General features: G+C 41.3%; 3 protein-coding genes across 3 annotated transcripts; 2 read left to right on the top strand and 1 right to left on the bottom strand.

The window, feature by feature from the left end:
• The first annotated feature begins 2 nt into the window (after window positions 1–2).
• On the top strand, window positions 3–5,202 carry LOC5516235 (meiosis inhibitor protein 1). Its single transcript, XM_001636231.3, has 2 exons — window positions 3–1,726; window positions 2,544–5,202. The coding sequence occupies exons 1-2, from the start codon at window positions 256–258 to the stop codon at window positions 4,868–4,870; spliced, it is 3,798 nt and encodes a 1,265-aa protein (XP_001636281.2). The 5' UTR covers window positions 3–255; the 3' UTR covers window positions 4,871–5,202.
• Window positions 5,203–6,129: 927 nt separating this feature from the next.
• Window positions 6,130–9,060, bottom strand: LOC5516236 (DNA topoisomerase 3-beta-1). The gene has a single exon (XM_001636275.3). It carries the CDS (start codon window positions 8,977–8,979, stop codon window positions 6,409–6,411), a length of 2,571 nt encoding a protein of 856 aa, XP_001636325.1. The 5' UTR covers window positions 8,980–9,060; the 3' UTR covers window positions 6,130–6,408.
• A 376-nt stretch (window positions 9,061–9,436) lies between these two features.
• LOC116620266 (transmembrane protein 237) lies at window positions 9,437–20,955 on the top strand. The gene is made up of 12 exons (XM_032386000.2): window positions 9,437–9,929; window positions 10,265–10,471; window positions 13,342–13,447; window positions 14,584–14,645; window positions 14,754–14,894; window positions 15,376–15,491; window positions 15,779–15,833; window positions 17,233–17,380; window positions 18,441–18,517; window positions 19,617–19,701; window positions 20,189–20,310; window positions 20,677–20,955. The coding sequence occupies exons 1-12, from the start codon at window positions 9,641–9,643 to the stop codon at window positions 20,763–20,765; spliced, it is 1,497 nt and encodes a 498-aa protein (XP_032241891.1). The 5' UTR covers window positions 9,437–9,640; the 3' UTR covers window positions 20,766–20,955.
• Window positions 20,956–21,019: the final 64 nt, after the last annotated feature.

The raw sequence follows: 21,019 nt of genomic DNA, 5'->3' as shown, positions 1-21,019 counted from the left end.
TTTCCCTCCAAACACACACACAATGCATCATGGGTAAGACTTTTGGAGCATGCGCTTTGTCCTGTCCGCTGATAGTCGCGGGCACAAAAAACATTCTTCTATAGATAATTTATTAGAGAAATTTAATTGATAATTAAAAAAAAATCAATATTTGTTCTTTAAAAAAGGGTAAAAGTCTTCTCCTTGTCAACAAACAACGCGACATGTTCTTTTTTTTCAAAGCATGTCCACAGGGATCCCGTTTTTGTGAATTTTATGTTACTCGTTGAAAGCTCTGCAAGTACCATTAATCATCCATCGAGAAAGTTGATTTTACTCAGTTCAGGATATCTAAAAGAATATTCTATGGATTCTCAATCAAGCTGTCTCAGTTTTTTCACGACAAATCATCGTCGTCATCATACAAAATGGGTTTTCGCGGGAAGTGGACATTTTCCACAAGTTTGCCTCGCCTGTCTCACAGAAACTATCGAAGACAAGCAAGCTTTGAACACCAGAAAGAAGAAATCCCTCGCAGAAATACTTCGCTTACTATCAAGGGAGGCTTCAGCAGTGCAAATACTCCGCGAAAATATCAGAGTTGCTTCACATTTGAGTGAAATTTTATTCAGCTTGGTGCAAAGCGAGAACGAAGGACTAGCTCAACTAGCTATCGAGACGACCGCGCAGCTGACACACAAGATGCAAGTCGAAGAAACAGCTAGAGGAATCTTAGTAAAAATTGAACAGAGTGTTGAAAACTCAAAGAACACGAAAACATCATATCCCTTGCTTTTATTGCTTGGCAAGTTACTAGAGCTTATACCGCCTCTAAGTGGTGAAATAGTTGAGAGGGAAAAACTATGGCATTACTGTCTTCAAAATGGTTCCTTCCCGGTAGAGGACGTCAGGACTGCTTTGCTGTATATTTATCTCGGGATTTGCAAGCAGGGTGAAATATTTGCAAGTATTAGAGCTTGTGATAGAGAACTTATGCTTGTAAATACTTGTGAGGTTCTCAGAGATTCTAAAGCCCTTCATCAACAGATTAATGCATTAGCTGTGCTAAGGTTTTATTGTACCGAGAAATCAACACTTTTGTCAATAACAGATTCTAATCACCCAAGTTTATTATCTGAGGCTCTCAAGAAGGTGATTTTGCACAGCAACGAAGGCATACAAGTAGGAGGCATCCAATGCCTTCAAACTATTCTTGCAACACACTCCAGCAAAGAATTACTGCTTTCCTCCTTCCTTGCAAATGGATTAGTAGAGTTTTTATTTGAAGCTCTTGACAGTAAAAGTGATACAGTGATAGGATCAGTTTTTTGTTGTTTATCCGAGCTATGTCAATCTCAAGCTTTCTATGAGAGTAACTACTCGGTGTATGGTCTAACCTCTCTTATTCATGCACTGAATAAATCAATACAATTGAAGAACCCAGAAACCATCAGACAAGGTCTCCATGTATTGGGTCTCATTGTCACCAAGCAGCCAGGGAGTGTCCCTCTGTTCACCAATGGCACTATATTTGAGCAGTGCCTTGTTGTGGTGGAAGAGAGTTTCAAGGCCATGGAGTATAAGGTCCTCCATGAGGCAGCCCATCTCTTAAAGACCCTTCTACGGATTGAACATGTCCCTCAGTCTGTCCCATTATCAAGGGTGACATGCTTACTGCTGGCTGTTGCTTCAGTGCTAAAGAGATTCTCAGCAAAGTCAATAGCCTTTTTCAAAAGCATGAAATCAGGTATGCATTAAATTCATAATGGGGGTGAAAGGAGGCCTATTACCTTTTTACATACTAAAAAATAATAATTCAGATATTATCATAGACTCTTGTTTACTGTGCAGCAGGCCTGTAACCGCAAAGGTGTGTGTGTGGGGGGGAGGGGGAGAACTGCCCCACTTTACTGAGAGGTCCACTGAAGACAAATAAAAGTGAGAAACAATAAGCTAGAAAGATAAAATGCGTGGTTGAAATTGTTGAAATAAACAGGTCTGCGTAGGTTGGCAAAATCCTTTTGAGGAGGAGGAGGGAGAGTATGGGGTACTCCATACACATATTGAGTGGAGGGTCCAGCATCTTTGTCCCTGGGGTAATGTGTCTGATGCTAATCCACGAGGAAAGGGTCTTTTGGATTAATTCAAGCTTAGGCCAGGTGTCATGTTGGGGGGCTCAAGTAGGGCTACTCACGTCTAGAAGAACGTTCTCCTATCATACCACAACCATGCACTACCACACATTTCCCTTTAACATCACTAAGTATGCTTTCAAGTCTTTAAAGCAATGTCATATGGTTTCACCTCTACAGACCCCTGATGTTTTTAGTCAGGTACAGGGCAGCGGCCCTCAAAACCCAAAAATCTTTCATGCCCTCCCTTCTCCCCCACTCTAACACCTTTTTGGTCGACCCTATATGTTGGCCAGGCACAACAAGCCCGAACCCCCTCCCCCTTCCACCCATCCACCTTGATACGTCTCTCTCCCTAATACTTCAATGAACGTTGATATTCACCATACACGCCCGATCATATTGCGCTTGCAATACGTTTTTATTTTCCAGACCTTGCACAAGATCTCCTGTGCGTTTTGTTGAAGGCGCTAAGGCGAGGCCTAAACTTTGCCGAAGAGCACAGTGCTCGTGGACCATCACGAGAGGAGGCCCTCCTTGCTGCTATATCCACACCTAGCTCCTCCAAAGAAGACAAGGAAGCTTCGTCACACGAACTAAAGGTTCTCCTGTCCCGAGTAATCGACGAGGTCGTCATCCCCGCGGTCATGGTCAACTTTGAGGTCGTCACCAGCCCCGACGTCTTCAAAACCTTTTTCAAGATACTCACCAATGTTCTCTCTGACAAACATTCTGTGATGCAGCGTTTCGCTCAAAAGCTTGCCGATGCGTCTTTCGTGAGGCTTTGTATGTCATTGAATGGGCGCTTCTGCCGTGGAAACAGCAATGCGGATCTTTTCAAAGTCCTGGTGATGTTCCTGAAGTATTTCACCAGAAGTCTTAGCGAGGATAGCAACGAGGCCACCTCGGATCTGTTTTATGAAAGGCTAAGCACACTCCCTAGCTGCGGGGATGAAGTCGTAATCTACCTATCTCAATGCTCTTCATCCCAAGATGCAAGCACGATAGCCGATAAGAATCTGATGACTGTACAGTGTGTTTGTATTGATCTTTTAAAGCTGTCGCTGCTCCACGGGGATCCCTTACTCCCAGAGAAAGCTATGCTCTCAGCATTAGATACTTTTATCACGTTGCACCGCAACCTCAGTTTACTGCCGCGCCCAATATTGAAAAATCTTCTATGGCTGTTTGCGCGTTGTTCGTTTTTGCATAAAGCTCGCCCATCTCTCACCACGTCAGAAACAATTCTGGAGTCTTATGTACTTGCCCTCAAAAAGGACGAGTTCCTAAATATTTACTCCCATGATGAGTTTTTTCTCAAGTGGGTCTTCAGCATCGATAACTTAGGAAAAGCATTCGGGCAGTGCGCATTAGAGCTGTGGATCGCAAGAGAAGTTTCCAGTCAGACAAAAATTGAGATCGATTGGGGTTTCATGAGAAGTAGTAGGGTAGCATTCACGTGTTTGCTTGCCGTTCTATTTTCAAGTGACTCCGAGACGTCCTGTATGATAGTGCACATCGTGCACCTCGCGCTTCGCCATGGTTCTGATCTTCCTGGCGCATATGTATCTGAGATGAACGAGTGTTTCCGCAAGTTGTTTTTATCCTATCATGGGCAGTCCATGCCGGATCATCTTCTGGTAGCCACACTCGAGATCCTGTCGCTGACCTCAACTGGGATTAACCCAGATGTGAAGCTTCTTCACCACGTGATGAATATAGTGACCGACAAGAGGGAGAAACCACCGGAAATCTCCTTGAAAGGGGTGAACTATTTCAACCTTCTGCTACTCCAGACTGTTGGCGATACTGAAGTCGCAGCTATCCTCTTGAACAGTAAACGACTGATGGAATGGCTACAGCAAGGCCTGACCTGCCTCACGTCACTCAACATCACCAGCTGCAGCCATTCACAGATCAAGCTAATGGCCACGTTGATCCTATTGGTTAAAAACCTTGTGACGTCACAATGCCTTTCAAAGATAACGACCAATCAGCGTCTGACTCTTAATAAGGAGAATTTTATAGAAATGATAAACACTGGGAAGAGTTTTCTATTGAAAGTTGCTTGCATTTTGTTGTGGGAATCGCTGTTTCGGGCGCAGGAGAAGGTCACATGTGTAGCTTTTGGAGAGGATGATGGCGAACCGATGGCGTGCCAACCTATCATATCATTCTCTGACCAGGACCGACGGCTCATTTTTGTCTACCTACAAAATGGAATCGCGCACGAGAGCGAGGCCGTCCAACTAGCAGCCGTCAGCTGCATGGAGGCGATGACGTCACGCGTCAGTAACCCTACACCATTCGTCAACAACCAATGGAATGGCTTGCTTTTAGACTCTCTGCTATTTAAGGTAAAGACTGAAAAGTTGACAGCCACATTTCTAAGGTTCTGTGCATATCTCCTACACGTCGGTGATGAGAACACTTTCCGTAATAAAACATTACAGTTCGCTGTGGCCTTGATAGTGCGAGAAATCCCTTGTGTTACCTCATCAGATCCCTATTTCGCACCTTGTGTCGCACTCATTCGGGATATTTGCACCAAAGCTATGCTTTCTGTTGCTCAAATTCCTCCACTGTTGACATGGCTACAGTGCGTTAAACCTTTGGCGTCTGTAAGCAAGCCGGAGATCGTTAGGCTTGAGAATGTGGTCCTGGAGCTTTCCAAGTCGTGCGTTTTGGAGGATGGGTTACTTGATCAAGTGATTGACACCCTTGCTGCAAACCTCACTCAAAGTAACATTGAACAGTAATCGATTTACACGGATTTTCTTAGCCTCCTCCACAGGTATCTCTCTCACGGAAAGAAAAAGCGTTTTTTTTAATGCGGGGTTCCTGTGGCGAATAGAGGAGGAAAATGAAGCAGGAGGTACCAGTCTCCTGCGTCCTAAAATCACAGACACAGGTATCCCGAAACAGAATAAAGGCCATTAAAGAGTAGATTTGTTTGCGGAGGAGGCTAGGAGTTTGGGCTGATTAGGGGCGGTTAAGACGGCCTTAAAGTGGGACGGGAAAGCTTGACACAAAATTCGATGACATTTGTAAGGTTTGGAACTTTTATTGGAACATCAATTTTGTTGTTGAAGATGCTTCTTGTGCTGATATTTGCGAATCTCTAATACACACCAAAAACAACTGTTATTTGCAAATAGTCCAGTTTCGAGTTCCACTGTGCCTGCTGGTCATAGGCACAGAGGACGCATAAATACAGTGCAAGCCTCGGTTTCAATTGAATCGATTGCAAATACCAGCGAGATCATGAAGTATTCACAGGTTTCTGCATTGTTTTATTCCAAGTTCCAGAGGATTCTCGCTGGTATGCGCATGAAATTTGCCTCAAGTCGAGGCTTACACTGTATTTATGCGTCCTTAGTCTGTAAGTCCAGCGGTCATAGTGGAACTAGAAATTGGACTATCCCCCATTTTTTGAAAAGACTTATTCTCATATCACAAATTCCAAAAGAAGAGCGGGGACCTGTCCATTGCCTATGCTGAACCACATAAAGCCCCGTGCAAACTGCGCCAGCACCTGCCAGCATTGCTGGTGAATTTTCGCTTGACTGACTATAGCATAAAGGAATTGTCAAAATAAGAAATGGACTTTCTGACATTTCCTTTGTCTTGTGGTCAGTCGAGCAAGAATTCGCCAGCAATGCTGGCCGGTGCAGTTTGCCCAGGGCTTAAAGAGTAGTCTCTTAGAGGAATCCTATGTCTTATAGTTATCGTCCCAGATAAATTTCAAAGGTCCACTTTCATGAAGCTTTGTGTGGTTGTAATTTTAATATTTTGCCAACATAAGAGCTGGTTTTCCGCTCGCAAACTCAAAGACATTACAACTTCTTCCCAAGATGTCTTAAAAATAAAGACAGCATAAGTTGGCTTATAGTTTAACGGTAAAGAAGCAGAGACCAAGCTCAGAGACGACATTTGCAACTGAAAACAATGATATAAAGGGGGATCGTGCAGTCATTTTTAGACTTTTTTAGAAAACGCTAAAATTGTTAAACATTTATGAAATATAGCATCATTTTAATTCCTTTTCTCTCGATTTACTCCGTTTTTACCATTTCTACCAAGAAAAGCAATTGGTTGGGAAGAACTATTTCCACCATTTCTGACAATTTACCTTTTTTTCAACCTGACATTTTAAACAAATAAAATTTATATTATACAAACATTACATGACATTTATACATATAAAAAGATATCACTTTTTATGAAAAAGAAGAACCATACTTGAAAAAAAAACTTAATCTCATTACATATCCCTTTCAGAAAACTAATTTGATACTCAAACAAAATATGCTGCTAATTGAGACATCTTATCCTTAGGCTGACCCCTACCACGACCACGCCTTCTTCTCCCTCCCCGCCCTCTACCCCCTCTGCCTCTACCACCACGATACATGGGGTGTCGACTTGCTGCATGCTGCAGACGGACCAATGGCACTAGTATTGGGTCACAAAATGGACATCCGCGGTGCTGGGTCAAGTTATTAGGAAGTGGACTATTAGCTTTGTTAAAATCCACATCCAGTTTTGAGGATCCACAGTCACATTCATCCTCTGACAGAGAAATACGGAATGCACCCTCACACATGTGTATGACAACATTACACATATTGCATGCAAGCCTCCACTTAGGGGCTGATGTCGGGTCAAGATTTAGCATTCCTTTCTCACACTCCAGGCAATCTGCCACGCCCAAGGCTTCTTCCGAGTGAGGGCAAGTGGGATGGGTGCACTGGTTACACCCCATCCCCTTGCGCATAGTTGGGAAGGGTGGGTGGCTGTAGCAGTATGGACAAACTGGGGTGCTCTTGCCCTTAGCTCCTGTTGACCACAGCACCAGTTCGAAATCATCTAGTGGACACCTCAATTCCTTGTACAACTTGATGCTGCCATTCTGTGGAAGACTGTAGGTTTCATCGCAGGTTGCACAATGCAGGCGGCTTGGCTTGGCTGCAATGTACTTCATATATCGGTTGCACTTTCCACATCGGGAGAGAGGTTTCCCTGATTCAGATAGTGGGGTGAATGACACCTCAAACAACTCATCCATACTGGAGACAGTCTTGACGAAGTAGGTAAACTTTTGGGTGAAGATCCCTATTGCGTGATGTAGCACAGCATTAAAGTCAGCTTTTCCATGAGCAATAAGGTTCAATTGCTCTTCCACTGCTGACCTCATAGTTGGAAGGACAAGCTCAGGATCAATTTTCTGATATCCATGTACAAGCACGATACCTAGTGATGTAGGTGCTAGCTTGCGCCCACTTTGAATCTGAACGTAGTTTCTCTCACATATATTATTAATATGAACGGATATACTTGCATCTGTGCCTATGCCATGCTTCTCCATCAGTGTTATAAGCTCACTCTCAGTAAGGAAATCAGGGGGTAATGTTTGTCTTTCATCTAGTTTAACCTCAGCCACCTGGCAGATGTCCCCTTTGTTGAAGGGTGGCATCCGCTCATCATCTGATATCGCTTGCCATGTCATCACGCTAGTAAAACCTGGATCTGTCACAGCTTTCCCAGTGAAGGAAAAGGCTTCTTTTCCAATCTTAAACTTTACAGTGGTTTGAAGATACTTGCAGTCTGGACTTAAAGTGGCCAGAAAATGCCTCGTAATAAAGTCATATAGCCTCCAGGGATCCCCTCCAAGTTCTGACTCACTGGCACATCGCATTGGGGTGATTGGGGGGTGATCACCAGCATCATGACCTTTCCGAGGCTTAGTCATTGCACCATCTAGAAGTTCACGCACATGACTTCCCCACATTGCACTACCAGACTGCTGCTTCAAAGCACCCTTTAAGTCAAAGTTTTCAGGGTAATGTGTTGTCTCTGTGCGAGGGTAGCTGATGTACCCCTGCGTGTACAGCCTCTCTGCAATCTGCATGGTGTGCTGAGGCCCCATGCCAAGCCCTGACGACGCCAGCCTCAACATCTCCACAGTGTTCAGGGCCTGAGGCCTCTGCTTTGTTTTCTGAGTTTTGGAAATGCATGTAACTTGTGCATTACTTGATTCCTTTATTGTCTTCTGAAATACAAGTGCAATCTCCTTATCAAAGACCCTAACACGATCCCAATCTAGCACAACAGATTGCCCACTAGAGTGAACAACCTTTGGTTTTATAACCCAGTATGCCTCGGGCTTGAAGGACTGTATCTGGTCATGCCGCTCAACACAGAAACCAAGCGTTGGTGTCTGGCAAGGCCCATATGAGATCAAAGCACTGTCCAAGTCTCCGTACTTATTCTGGAAATACTTGGTTTGAAATCTCGTGAATGCACAACCTATTCTGAGATCTAATTCCTGCCTGGCATCCACTGACAACGACTCATTTTTATTGGGCTGCCCTAGTTTCTGCATTGCACCAGCTATATCCTTCTCAGTTATAGCAGAGAACTTGGCACGGAAAACCGTCTGCTCCCCAGGACGCTTATTCATTGAATTTCTGACACATTCCATGACTTCAAAACAGATATTTTCACCTTCTTTATCACAATCAAGCCATAGAACTAAGTAATCAACTCCCTTGGCTTCATGAGACAAAAACTTTGGCATCTGTAATTTCTCCGTGGCTTCTTTCTTAAGAGTTGTAGCAGTAAATAGTTCAAGGGGGTCCACGGCGTCCCAGTTGTTGTACTTATGATGGAAATCCAGGCTCATGACGTGCCCACAGACAGACGTCATTTTGAATTTAACCGGTTCATTTCTGAACGAACCCGAATACTCGTGTACGGAACACGCACCGTTTAGGCCTTTACGCGAATTCATCCGTCCATTGGAGAGAAACTTAGCAATTGACTGGGCCAGCGAGGGCTTTTCAGCGACCATCAAAACAGTCTTCATTGCGAATGTAACGAGTTTTGAACACTGTGTGTGAGGGAATGCAATCTCTTTGTCTCGAAGGCTTTGGAACGTGGCAATGGTCAGCGGCTACTGGTAGACAAACACACACACCCCACCCCCCTACTCCCTACCCCATACCAGGCATACCCCCATACCACGCGTTAATTCCGCGGAACACGAATTTATTTTCGCTTGGAAAGAAAAAAAAGGCAACAGCACCTCATTTAGCCTGTTAGCCTGATTTTTCTTATTTTACATTTTTAGCCCCCCCACACCCAACACCGCACCTTCTCTGCTACGTTAACAAATCATCTACTGATATAAAATGGAATAACATCAACCATAGGAAACTAAAATCAACTCTCATTTCTTTTGACTTTTTTTTCAATCTCGCCCTCAATGCCCACGTACCTTGCCGCTGGCCTGGGAACGGGATTGTTTTAGAGAAGGCGGTCAGCGGGTTAATATTTTGCGCATGCCCAACTGTTCCATATCAAATGCTTCAAACTTCAAACTTCGCCGTTCGTTGTTTACCGAAACAACCTATCTAAACACGTTTGATTGCGTTAAAAAAACAAGGCTCTAGCTCTTATATTGATACAACAAGAGCTATACGACCTGTAGCATCTCTACATCGATTACGTTTTTTCCTTGAGAGAAAATGGATCGCGAAGGACCGATCGCTCTGGCTGGTCCTGCTACAACAGGCCTTCCACCAAGAGAACGAAGCCGGCGACGCAAGAAACGGATGTCTCGGGATTTCGACGAAGCAAACGAGAGCTTGGAGTCACCGAGCTCACTGCAAGATAGGGTCCCTTTGCATGAAATGGCAGAAGGGGAGAGATCCAATGCTTCTCCTGAAGATGGTAGTCTAGGCCACGAAGGAAGAACGTCGCGAAGTCGTGATCGTACTAGAAGAACAAAACACAGAGCATCTAGGAACGATAACGGTAAGGTTAGGTTATCACAGACTAAAAGATATCTTAGAAATTGAGATCCTAATTATTTCCCGTTTAAATGATTATGTTGTGGTGAGTCATAACAGGTTGCGTGTGTATAAACCACTTAAATGATTGAACACATTTGAAGACAGTGACCCAGTGATACTGGGTGGAGGATGGTTACATACTTTCCAGCGTAACTGGTTCTCATCAATGAGATTTTTTTCCATATGGGAGTCACAATGTAAATTTTCTGCAATGTTGGAATTGGTTTCTATGAATCATAGCTTATCCTTAGTAAATTTTAAAATCTTAATAAGAACTGTTTTATATGCTTTATCTAGGTGAGTTCTTCAATGGTGATCCTTCCACACAGATGCACTCCCTACAGCTTCCTGAAAAAAAGAGGCACAAACGCCCCCCTCCAGGGCCCCGCCATGCTCGCAGGTCTGCAAGTGCAGAGGTCATAAACCGGTTAGATGGACCAGATGAGATGGATGGAGAGAATATGAGCCCTACGCGACGGCGAAACAGGAGACGTCGAGCACATGGTGAGAGTGGTTAACATATAATGAAAGGTTTTATTAGTAAGTTTGTTGTTGTGTTGACTTGAAAAATTGTAATCAGTCACTCCTTTGTTTATTTTCACATTTCAAAATAAAACAGTCTTCTAATTTAAACATCAAAATAACCATCCATAGTTGAGGTTTGAGTTACATATTAGCAATATTGTAGTGATTGTATTTAAGATAATCGCATAAATTAGTTGATGGAGATGGATGCTTAATGTGTGACATCAGCATGTGCAGAAAAAGGACATGGAAGCATGATTTTCCTTCTCCAAGCCTTGCCTTTATTTGTGGATGGCATTTCATTGATTGGTATATATGGCTATGTGCACGATGTTGGTACCCAACCGTGTAACATGCGTATTGAAGCGCACTATGGACCGGGTTTGAAGCGGGTACCCGGTCCGAGCACGGTTCTCGTATTTCAACCGAAGTACCATGCACGGTTTGTTTTAGATTTGTGCACGCTTCTTCCAAACCTTAAATCAAAACCGTGCACGGCCCAACCCTTCTTAATAAATCGGTGCGTGCACGCTCTAAACAAGTCCGTGCACGGTCCGGCCGTCTACAGATCGTGTGTTTCGAACGATGTTGAGTTAGCATACGATCCAACCGTTTCTCGATATTCATTAAATAGAGGACAAGAAGAATCACAAGGGCTCGAGAACACAACCATTGAATTTGCCATCAAGAAAAATAGTACAAGTAAAATAAGTTTACTCAGTGTCAAAATGGTTGCGGGAGTTTTAGATTATAGACGATTACGGAATACACGAAATGGATGTTACGTATATCAATCACCAAAAGGGTTAATTCAAGTGCATGGTATTTCATAGCGAAGGAAGCGCTCACATACCAAAAGTGTGCAATAAAACTTCGAAGGCTTTTAGAGAGATAACACAATGCAGCCCAAAATATTTTTCTAATTATTATTTGACAGTAAGCTGTCAAAAATCGTTTTTAAAGTGAGAAATCCAGCTTGTTTATATAAGCGAAAAAAGAAATTAAAACTACGTTCTCAGAGTTCAGAAAAGCCAAAACACGTTCCAGCAATTCTTCACAACTAACGTATAAATCCCCGATACTTGAATTTACATTTACCCTTACAGTTTCTGTATTATCAACGAAAAATATATTGTTCATTGGAAGATAAGTAACAAACGTCGTATGCTACTTTCAACTGCTATCCCCGTGCTGGAATATGGATTGTTCTTTTCCTCTTTTAAAACTTCGGGGCCATCACCGGTAACTTTTAACAATTAGTATTCTTCACCTGGGTCACCGGAAGCAACCGCGATCACGCTATCCCGCTTTGAGAAAGATTAGCGTTTCAATCTTGTCGGCCGTTCAGAGAGTGTAGTTGTTGTGCGCTCAGCAGAATTATCGTGCTCTAGATCACGAGTCTCCCATGCATCTACATAATCAGAGTTGCTACAGTTTTCGTTGTCTCCTGCCAAACACGCTTCACAATAACCACACGGATGCGGGTAGAATAGGCTTGATGTGTGTTGGTTAGTGCGCTTAGATTATTCGAAACTGAGTTTGACCGGGTAAGATGCGGTATCCGACCGGATATAAATATTTTCGTTCAACTTTTCCCCGGTCTCTTATGCGCTTGAACACGGATGCGGGTATAATATAGGGCTTAATGTGTGTTACTTTGTGCGCTTACATCATTCGAGATGCCGTGTCATAGCCATGCTGTTTACAAGATCTCAGAATAAGGGGGACACAGCGTTCTCTCCCGAAAATGTTGCATATTATATACACAAATTGTTGCTTTAAGAATGAAATTTAAGCGGATTTGGATGTATCATCTCATGTTGAATCCCTGGGCTGTTAAGTCTTGACGTTAACAAGTTTTAATATAGACGATATTGACATCCAAACTTTGAGTGCTCTTGCGGGGGGACATGTTGTCGTTACGCATTCATCGTTCAATTACTCCCTTATCGATCATCCTACATCAATGGGTAACACAACAATGGAAAGAGCAACTAATGTTGATTTTAGAAACATGTAACGTTCTCCATGAAGCGCAGGTTTGTTTTGACCCTTTGCAAATGTTACGCCATTTTCGCGTCATAATCAGAATTAGGCCAACAAAATGCAATGTCTTACTCTTGCTTTGTATATGTTTAAGCTCAATTCCTTTTCCTTGTAAACATTAAACATTATAACACCCTTGGAGCTAATTATTTCATAGTGAAGAGCAATATTCAGCAAAATATACGTTAATTTTTTCGAGTAGGCTCACTTATCCGCCGCTGAGTATCATCATCGTGCACATAGCCATATATGTTTGTCCCATGATATTGTTGTTGTCAGGCATTATACAGCCTTAAAAGCTGCAGCACTAAACCAGCAACACTTCCCAAGATATCACTGCTCTATTAAGTGTAATTCCCTTTAAAATGATTAAATGATACAGCTGGTGTTCTCTCTGGTACCTCTGGTATCCTCGCTACTTATCCCTCTGGTATCCTCACTACTTATCCCTCTGGTATCCTCGCTACTTATCTCTCTGGTATCCTTGCTACTTAATCCTCTGGTATCCTCGCTACTTATCCCTCTGGTATCCTTGCTACTTATCCCTCTGGTATCCTCGCTACTTAATCCTCTGGTATCCTCGCTACTTATCCCTCTGGTATCCTCGCTACTTGTCCCTCTGGTATCCTCGCTACTTATCCCTCTGGTATCCTCGCCACTTGTCTCTCTGGTATCCTCACTACTTATCCCTCTGGTATCCTCGCTACTTATACCTCTAGCCTGAAGCAAGTCTGAGTCAGGCCAGCTATATTGTTGTATGATATAAGGAAAGTATATAACACTCTTTTATGACCCCTTTTTAGGATCTCGAGACTTCATGGATGGAGAGGAAGTAGAAGAATACATGGTTGATGGAGAGCCTTTAAAGAGACCCAAGCCTCACAAGCATAAGTCAAGAAAGGCAAATAGGTATGGTAACATGAAAACTGGTACTACACTAAGTACTTTACCTACACATAAGCCAAGAAAAGCAAATAGGTATGCTAACATGAAAACTGGTACTACACTAAGTACTTTACTTACGCATAAGTCAAGAAAAGCAAATAGGTATGCTAACATGAAAACTGGTACTACACTAAGTACTTTACTTACGCATAAGTCAAGAAAAGCAAATAGGTATGCTAACATAAACTGGTACTTCACTAAGTACTTTACGTACACATAAGTCAAGAAAAGCAAATAGGTATGCTAACATGATAACTGGTACTACACTAAGTAGTTTACGTACACATAAGTCAAGAAAAGCAAATAGGTATGCTAACATGATAACTGGTACTGCACTAAATACTTTACATACAAATAAGTCAAGAAAAGCAAATACATATGGTAAAATGAAAACTGGTACTACACTAAGTACATACACATAAGTCAAGAAAAGCAAATAGATATGGTAACATATAAACTGGTACTTCACTAAGTACTTTACCTACACATAAGTCAAGAAAAACAAATAGGTATGCTAACATGAAAACTGGTACTTAGTATGTACACTGCTTGAAGCTACAGTAGACTATTCCTTGCAGTATTTGCTAATTACCTATGATTATAAAATTTCTCAAAATGCTAGTCTAGGTACTGTATTCAGGAATGAATCCATGTTTCGCTGTGGAGAAATTTTGAGTGGGCAGCATTTTATGCCCTTTGGAGTTGTGTTACCTGAAAAATTTATTCAATACACTTATTTCGAATCCGAACAAAGAAAAAAAAACTTGAAACTGGGAAATTGGTAATTGGATGTGGTTACTTTGGATATCTGTGTAAAAAGTAAAGATCTGCTAAATACTTCAGACACATTTGGGGTTTAAAGGAAAGCAATTGGCTTAAAGAAGTTGTATAATAATATTATTAATAATATTATCTAGTTCTCCATTTATATAAAAGCTTTTCAAATGACATATGAAAGATGTTTGTATCTATTGTTTTCACTCAAAGCTCTGTGTTTTGTCATCTAGGCTCCAAGCATCCCTTAAGCTTTATTACAGTTTGGTGTGGCAGAGCAATATGTACTTTTTCTTCTGTTTTTATCGTTTTGGATTATTCTTTAGGCAGCAAAATCAGGCAACATCTGGAGAAGAAGAAAACTACAATGCAGATCTTGATGGGGAAGGTATGTGAATGCAAGAAATTAACCTTAACAAAAATTAGAAAAGAAAACAATCCAATGGAGTACATAAAAATTGATCATTTTATTCATGATGGTTACCCCCTTTTCTAGTCTCCATGGTAGACTACTACAAGGTTGACAAAGAGGATCTAGTTGTGGCGGACTCATCACTGGCTGCCCCGCCCCCAAACCCAAGCATCGCACAGACCCTTCCCAGCCAGCCATTAGATATTGTGTTTATTCAGAACAGAGGTGGGCATGATGATGATGGTACTGAGTTTAGCTGGTGTTATGGCTGAAGTTTTGTTTGATGGCCATTGGATGTTAATGGTGATACTGTATGGTGTATGTTACACTTACTTTGAAAGCCTATACTAAAATCAGTATTTTCAAGACTGGGTTGTATTATTATCATATGTCATTTTAGGACTATTAGGAAGCTTACATTATTACAGTATTTTGTTCTTGTCACCCTACAAATGATCAAACCTAGTAACACAGACTTTAGTGAGTTATCCTGGCAATGTTCTTGTATTTTAGTATTAATGTTTGGTTTATGGGGTCCTACACCAAAGCCAGAAAGACATTGACAGCATAATTTACATGTATTATAAGACTGTTTTTTTTTTTGTAAAAGAAAATAATGGTTTTATGGCATGGATGTAATAATGATGACTTAGAATCTGCTGTTTATATTTTTTGTCATCACCCTTGTAACAGTGTCATTTTCCAGATGGTCATGGTTTTCGGAGTGAAAGAAAAGCTAGAATGACACAGCTAGACAGTGAGAGAAAAGATGCGTCACCCGTAAACTTGGGTCATGAGCAGACAACTGCAGAGTTTGCTGTGGTGAGTCTGCAAGAGTATGCAGTAGGCAGGCAGAATAAGCATTTTATAAGTGATCTACTACGGCATCCATGGCATGGCCCACATTAGATTTCTCTACTAAAGGAAATAAAGCCTTTAGTGTAGGCTACTGTACATACCAGACTCTTCCTCATCACAAAGTCTGGTTATCCTTCAATACAAATGGCACACTCTTTGTGTTAACTTCTCTACCCCATTGTCCTCCTCTAGTTGGTTAATATTTTGTAGATCAAGTAAATTGTAATGTTCTTTGTTGTTGTTGATTTCAGTCAGTTCACAGGGCATATCGGTCATTTGCTTTGTTTTGTCATGGACTATTAGCAGGTATGTTATAGAGATACTGTACTGCATATTATTGGCACCATCTCTAATTCACGAAACCTACGGAAACCGGCGGAAACCTATGGAACCTACGGAAATGTCTCTAAGACTTGCTAAAAAAACTCACTACAACTAAGACCCGATTCATATGTTGTTCTCCTGCCGTGCCAAATCTAATTGTCTATTTGTATCGACACAAATACCTTTTGTACCTTGTGTTCGATGGTGAATCAGAGGTCGCACTTAATAGTCTGTGCAGGATTTTGATAAAAAATTAGGGCAGAAATTAAATATCTCCCCCTTTAGGAGGAACAATTTTTTCGCTTCCTTCCATATTTTCGATACCCCCCTCCACCATAAAAAAAAAAAACGAAGTAAGAAATAGCAAATGAAGAATGGCAACAACAGGCTATGTGCACGGAGTTGGTGCCCATTTGCATAACAAACATGTGAACATTGCCCTAAGGCACTGAGCGTTGCCTTGAACATTGGCCGTCGTCCTAAGGCATTGAGGGTTGCCCTGAGCGTTAGCCTAACGTTGCCCTGAGCATTGACCTTAGTGTTGCCCTGAGCGTTGCCTTGAGCGTTGACCTGCTGAACGTTTACCTGAGCGTTGTCCTGAGTTGTATTGAATGTTGCTTCGAGCTTCCCGCAACTTATAACAGAAAACCGCAACCTTAGTCTTACACACACTGTTTTCTATTTTGCGTATAATGGCGTGAAAAAAATATCCAAAACTGGCACATTCTCTTCTTTTGAAACTATGACTCTTATAACGGGATGTTTCGAGGTCGCAAAACTGGAGGCAGAGAGCCAATTGTGCACTGGAGAACCGCGAATTAAAAATGTTCAAATGTTGCTGTTACTTAGTTAAAGTCTTTTTGGTTTCATCATTTTTTAGTAGATTTAGCAAAAGTTAAGTCAAAGCAAGCGTTGACTGTTTGAAGGTTTGTTTTTTTCCCCTTACAGATAAATTCGTTGTTGCGCGACCTCGGCGAACCCCAAATCCTTGTCTCATTTGGGAATAACATGTAGTGAGACACAAGCTTTGGGGATGGTTTATCTGGTTTTGATTGCTTGGTTTGATTGATTACGCTCTATTCCCAACAGCTGTTGGACCATATTCCCAATTCACACCTCCGCGAAAAATTCCCTCTGTATTATTTCTGGATCCAATAAAATGTTCAAATTTGAAACGCAAGCAAGAGATTAGCTGCAAGCGGTCAGAAAGTGGAGGGAAGGAATTGACTTAAAACATTAATTCAGAAAAAGTGAAGTTACTCAATGTAATGTATATAGGGTATATATAGGATATATATAACTCCCACAGTTTACTGTGATCCTATAATGTCTAAATTTCCATCCCCTTGAGATCTCTCTCTGATTATCCCTTTCTCACCAGGTTTTGCACTTTGCCAATGTATCTTTGTCTACTCCCTAAGCACCCATGGTGACACTGTATTCCTGACATATTACTCAAAACTGGCCTTGCCCGTTCAGTCCCTGTACTACATGCTGTTTGCCTTATGTACTGTCTCAGTATTCGATAGGTGAGTGGTAACACTTTATGGACACCATTATATGGTAGACTTAATAGGAAGTGATGTGTATGCAATCATCAGGTAGCCATTTGGGGATGGGTTATTCCAGATATATTTCCAGATGTATGCTTCTCCTCATCAGGGAGTGACCCTAGAAGATGCCTAAATGGGAGAGTAATATCCGCTTTAAATACTTTAATGAATAACAATAAAAGGAAAGCAAGAGACTTAAAGAGACACAAAGTTTTTATCGGGAGTGACCCTAAAAGATGCCTAAATGGGAGAGTAATATCATTTTTAAATACTTTTAAAGAATAACAATAAAAGGAAAGTGAGAGACATAAGAGACATGGAGTTTTCATCATTAGTCTGTATGTATGTCTGTGTATTTTTAGTTAAATTGACACTACACAAGTTACATACTAATCACTGCAAACAAAACAGCTAGAAAAGCACAACAAAATGAGAAAAATATTGGCATTCACATTACACCCTAAGATCAAGAGTTTCATTAAAGTTTCAGGGTAGGCACTGGAGATTGATAAGTAGGGGATGGAAGTTATTTTATTTTATTAGGACAAATAAAACTTAAATCAACCTTTTTTTTTTAAAGTAACCAGCGCTCGATGGAAAATAGCTGGCGGTTCCGCTGGCCACTGGGGCCTTAAAAAACCCCTGTAAGATCCTTATAACCCAATGTGGGTTAACCCATTAGCATAACTGTTGTAATAAAAGTGCTTGTTTTTGGCTTCCATATTCCCATAGGGCCCCAAAATAGTACTCCCCTAAAATGCAAAATATGGAATAAGCACTTCCTTTATATAAACATGTACCCTGTCTCCACCCCAGAAAGGGTGACCAAACCCTGTGCTTTAAGTGTTCAACTTTAAATTAGCACCCCCCTTGCTTTACACACGAAGTTCCCAGGGAACTCAAACAAGCATTTGCAGGATTGTTTCAAAAGGACTTCTACATGAATGTGAAAATTCTCTATTCAAATTGTAGCCCTAGGTTGGTACCCACTGGGAGTTGTTATACTGTATTAAACAAATATGTTGTACCTTTCTAGATATGACATGGCCAACCCAAGGTCTGGATTTTTCCATGGCCTGCTCACACGACCATCTAGAATACTCTCCATAAGTGGTAAGCAAAACAGTTACAATTTCCTTATTCCATATTGTCTATTTATATACAAAGGGAAAGAAATTTATCTGTTAATGACAACAAATCATTTAAATTGTTGTCTCTTAACTCTCAACCATTTCTTCTTTATTCATTTTGTTTTCCCACTCCAAGACCATACACTTGACACAGGGGCTATAAGGAAGGTCCTTGCACATTTCATGAGTTTCAAAAATCGGAAATCGCGTTTCATGATCAACTGACAACAAGGATCAATCTTTACTCGGCAATTACGATTCACGATTTTAAAAGAGCATAGATCATGATTCACGCTGATCAAATTTCAACATTCACGAATCACGGCGAAGGGAGCAATCACGGTATTTGTCCTGTTCACGGTTCACAACAAAAAAGGGCCTTTCATGGATCATGAAAATAACCTTTACCGTCCCTGTCATATGCATGAAAGATATGTTGAAGTTGCAAGGGTTGATTGAGTGGTTACCCAACCTCCATTTCAATTAATTTTTGTTAGAATCTTTCAATTATTTGAATTTTGCTGTGGACCCAAATCTTTGCTCCAGTTTACTGTAGATGTACAGGGGCGGCGGAGTAGTCTAATAAGTGGGGGGGGGGGGGGGGGCTAAAGTGGGGGAAGGGGTGGGTAGTGGTTTCAGGGGGAGAGGTGGTTGGTGGTTTCAGGGGGGAGGGGTATGTGGTGGTTCCAAATCTTTAAGTGCTATTTATAAGAACGCGGGAATAACCTAGGTTTGTATGCTCGGGATTTTAAACTGTTCAACTAATTTGTTGACGGTTGCATATGTACCGCTTGAAACTCGTTGGTTTAAAAAAACGTTCATATATTAAAAAGAACGATCAGCTTAGAAAAGTGAAGGCTCCCCCCTGTCCCTCCCCTTCCGTCGCCCCTGATGTAGCAGGGTGTATTATGGACATTAGTTGTGTCTTTTACATTGCTCAATGAAAAGAGTAAACAATTGGTTTAAATAAAGGGCTTTCTTTTTGTGGGGTGTTAGCAAAACAAAATATCCTTCTTTCAATACTTGTAATAAACCAAATAGAAATTATACATAATGATAATTGTGAGACTGTTTTGTTGCAGCATATCTATTTGCTCTAGTGTTTTCCATCAGTGTGGCAAATATTGATGATAGGATCAGTCTACATAACAATCCTCCTGAACTGTGGTGAGTCCGTCATTTGCAGAGTACATGTAGAGTGTGCACATCATCGCTTTCTGCTATGAATCCAGTTAAGGTCAGCCATATTGAAATCGATATGACATGGCTCTTTTAGATTCTGAAATGTTTTTTGTAACAATACAAAATCTGTGCATTGTTTGAGACGGTATATATAGCCAAGAGGAGGCGAACAAAGTGTTGGTGTTTTTGAATAACTGTGTACAAAAGAAAGGGGGGGGGCAAGGGTTTACTACAGTTTTTTTTTTTTCAAACTAAATCCACTACAAATGTCACAAATATGCTAAAAACTAGTGCATTTTATTTTATGGACCTACTGCTACCCCTTAGGGGGTGCTAAAGGATTTTTCTGATTCTGTTATTTCTTAGGGTATAAAATTCAACTAACTGCTGTCCCTTAGGGGGTGTTTAAAGGTTTTTCCGGTTCTGTTTATGTTTACAATCTTGATTGGCACACTGGGCTATCATATTTCAGGGGAAGTAAAGAGACAACATCCCTGCTAGACACGTGGCGAATCATAAACTTGATGCGTGTTTTGGGCGCTGCCCTTGGATGGGTCCTTGTGGCTCTTCAGCCAACTAAGGACTATACAGCAGGTGAGTATGGTTTGTTATCTCTGTGGCATATTGTGTTAAAAGATGCTTTCTTTTATGGTTGAGAATAGGCTTTTGATTTTCTTTGGTTGCTATTTTAGGATATTTTGATCCCTGATGCAATTCAATTTCAAAGTTTGTGCTGTAAAACGTAGGGGGGGGGGGGGGGGTGAGACACGCCCCGCCATGGCAATTTTGACAGTTTCTTAAACAACCTTGCCCCCTCGTCATAACACAGCCACAGTTTTAATAGGTTTTGTTGACAATTCAGATATCCGAGAGGGTACTACTGAAGGCTCTTTTCCGAGCTGAGCTCACAATAACAGCTTCATTGTGAAGATGGCTCTAAATTGTTTTCTTTTTCTGCAGAAAATCTGTACGAAGGCAATCTCCTTGGCAATGATAAGACAGGCAACCACTACAGGCCCACTGTAGCAGAACACTACACCCCAGCGTGACCATTCAAGCAAAATAGGACGCCTGGATGTGTTCAGCTCACAGCAGAATGTTACTATAACAGGCTAGGCATATTGTCTTACTCAATTAAAAAACAAAATAGAGAAATCATATTAATATAATTCAATGTACATGTATTTTACTTAAAAGTCGTCTGGAGTGGAATAGCAATAAAGTATTCATATTACAGTATGAAATCAAACTTAACTTGTAGGTCACACCCTATCAGGAGAAACCTTTTTTTACAATAGATACC

The sequence above is a fragment of the Nematostella vectensis genome, chromosome 8 (assembly GCF_932526225.1).
Source record: "Nematostella vectensis chromosome 8, jaNemVect1.1, whole genome shotgun sequence".
Taxonomy (NCBI): Eukaryota; Metazoa; Cnidaria; class Anthozoa; order Actiniaria; family Edwardsiidae; genus Nematostella; species Nematostella vectensis.
This window is presented reverse-complemented; position numbering and strand designations above follow the sequence as displayed.

What these genes read in the sequence shown, in the direction of transcription:
- LOC5516235 (XM_001636231.3), top strand. Translation starts at nt 256, where the DNA reads ATGTTACTCGTTGAAAGCTCTGCAAGTACCATTAATCATCCATCGAGA. An exon ending in TTTCAAAAGCATGAAATCAG is followed by an intron (nt 1,727 to 2,543) that starts GTATGCATTAAA and finishes TTTATTTTCCAG; the next exon opens with ACCTTGCACAAGATCTCCTG.
- LOC116620266 (XM_032386000.2), top strand. Translation starts at nt 9,641, where the DNA reads ATGGATCGCGAAGGACCGATCGCTCTGGCTGGTCCTGCTACAACAGGC. An exon ending in AGCATCTAGGAACGATAACG is followed by an intron (nt 9,930 to 10,264) that starts GTAAGGTTAGGT and finishes TGCTTTATCTAG; the next exon opens with GTGAGTTCTTCAATGGTGAT. An exon ending in AAGTCAAGAAAGGCAAATAG is followed by an intron (nt 13,448 to 14,583) that starts GTATGGTAACAT and finishes ATTATTCTTTAG; the next exon opens with GCAGCAAAATCAGGCAACAT.
- LOC5516236 (XM_001636275.3), bottom strand. Translation starts at nt 8,979, where the DNA reads ATGAAGACTGTTTTGATGGTCGCTGAAAAGCCCTCGCTGGCCCAGTCA.